The sequence below is a fragment of the Agrilus planipennis genome, unplaced genomic scaffold (genome assembly GCF_000699045.2).
Source record: "Agrilus planipennis isolate EAB-ADULT unplaced genomic scaffold, Apla_2.0 scaffold49, whole genome shotgun sequence".
Lineage (NCBI taxonomy): Eukaryota > Metazoa > Arthropoda > Insecta > Coleoptera > Buprestidae > Agrilus > Agrilus planipennis.
This window is the reverse complement of record NW_020438913.1, coordinates 128,330-130,336: the sequence shown is the minus strand read 5'-3', so window position 1 is coordinate 130,336 and position 2,007 is coordinate 128,330. Positions and strand designations below refer to the sequence as shown.

The 2,007-nt window shown below is 32.8% G+C and overlaps 1 protein-coding gene across 1 annotated transcript in view; it reads left to right on the top strand.

Annotated features, from left to right (window-relative positions):
* Nucleotides 1-427: 427 nt before the first annotated feature.
* LOC112904152 (probable serine/threonine-protein kinase kinX) overlaps nt 428-2,007 on the top strand; it is a 5,015-nt gene continuing 3,435 nt past the window's right edge. Inside the window, exon 1 of the mRNA XM_025973509.1 lies at nt 428-1,974. Coding sequence (XP_025829294.1) covers nt 428-1,974 — 1,547 coding nt within the window. The remainder of the gene's footprint in view (nt 1,975-2,007) is intronic.

Below are 2,007 nucleotides of genomic sequence, written 5' to 3'. Positions count from 1 at the left end.
ATATATATATATATATATACACAAAGATACTCAAAAATACATAAATATTTAGTTTATCATTTAATTCCTAGATTTACCTAAAATAAGGATGTACTTAAATGTACTTTTTAAGCTTGCTAGAGAAGGAGAAAAGAGAGAGAGAACTCTGATCAGTAAAGTACTCATTCAGCCCCTGCTGCGGTTTGAGACGGATTGTATAAGGTCTTCGAAATAATTAAATTGTGCTTCTGCATTAACCGAAAGTACTTACAAAAAACATAAAATCTACAATTTCACAACACTAGCAATTATTGGCCTTTATCCTTCGAAAACTAATACCTACACAGAAAATGCCTCTCGAAAAAGATAATAATAATAATAATAATACTTATTTGAGTAATAAAAAGTTAATGCTAGAGCTACGTATATAATTATTTCATTGCTTTAAATGTCCACGATTACTTATAAATGTGACAAAAAGGATACAAAATCACCTGAAGATGATAACAAAACACTAGATAAAGAACTTAAGCAACTTGAGGCATCTATAGAAAAATTAAATGAAATCGAAAAATCTGTCCACGAAGAAACATCTAAAGAAAAAGTTGAAGAACACGATATACCACAGGAACACACAGAATTAAAAATTGAAAAGGAAGTTAAAGATGCTTTACAGAAAGTTGCTGAAATTGATTCCAATAAACAAGACGAAAAGTCTTTTGTTGACCAAATTATGATTAAGAAAGAAATGGCTGAGATTCACGACACAAAGGCTCAAGAGGATAAAACACCTGCTTTAAAAGACGAACTAGAAAAAGCTGAACAAAAACAAGTAGATAAGGATAAAGAGGAAACAACCATTATTGACGAAAAAGAAAGTAAAGCTGTAGAAGACGTTAAAGAAGAAAAAGGTAAAACTCCTGAAAAAGAAACAGCTGCATACAAAGAGCAACCTATAATAAAAGAAGATACAAAAGAAATGCCACAAGATACTAACAAGCTAGAAGAACAGAAAATAAATGAATTTGATAAAACTACGTCAAAAACTGAAGAAAAATTACAAAAACAGGATGACAACAAAGCTGAATATGAAAAGAAGGATACTGCAGAGAAAGAAGCAGATTTTAAACTCAAAGAAGAATTACACGTAGAGAAAAGTGACAAAGAAAAAGATGTAGTTCAAGAAGATCATGAACATGAACTTCCTAAAGAGGAGCAGAAAGAAACTGATAAGCCACAAGCCGATTTAAAAGAAAAAGGACATTTAGAATTAGTGGTAGTTAAAAAGGAAACCGAGAAAACATCAGAAGATGAAGATAAAAAACTAAAAAGTCCTGAACATTTGAGAGAACTCGAGAAAAGTGATGCGTCATCTCCATCATCAGAAGGACATGATGAAAAGAAGGAAGCAGGCGATATTAAACATCCTGATTCAAAAACGTCCATTTCACCAATAGTTACTCAAGAGAAGAAAGAATCTATAGAACAAATATGGGCAAAAGGCAGTGACCAAATTAAATTCGAACATGAAATAATTGGTAAAGATGCTACTAAATTAGAAAAGGAAATCGATTCACTTACAAAGGAGCAAGGCAAAAAGCCTGATCAGCGTGAAGATAAAAAAGATGAGTCACTGCCGCAAGAACCAACCAAAGAATATGAGAAACATGAAGAAAAAATTATAGATGAACATGAAGATGATTCTAAGTTGGAAAAGAAAGTTGACTCACCACTGCAAGAACCAGTCAAGCAGCATCAGAAACCTGAAGAAAAAATTGTCGATAAACATGAAGACGTTTCCAAATTGGAGAAGAAAGTTGACTCACCACCGCAAGAACCAGCGAAACAGCATGAGAAACTTGAAGAAAAAATTGTCGATAAACATCAAGACATTGTCAAGTTGGAGAATAAAGTTGACTCACCACCGCAAGAACCAGCGAAACAGCATGAGAAACTTGAAGAAAAAATTGTCGATAAACATGAAGACATTGTCAAGTTGGAGAATAAAGTTGACTCACCACCGCAAGA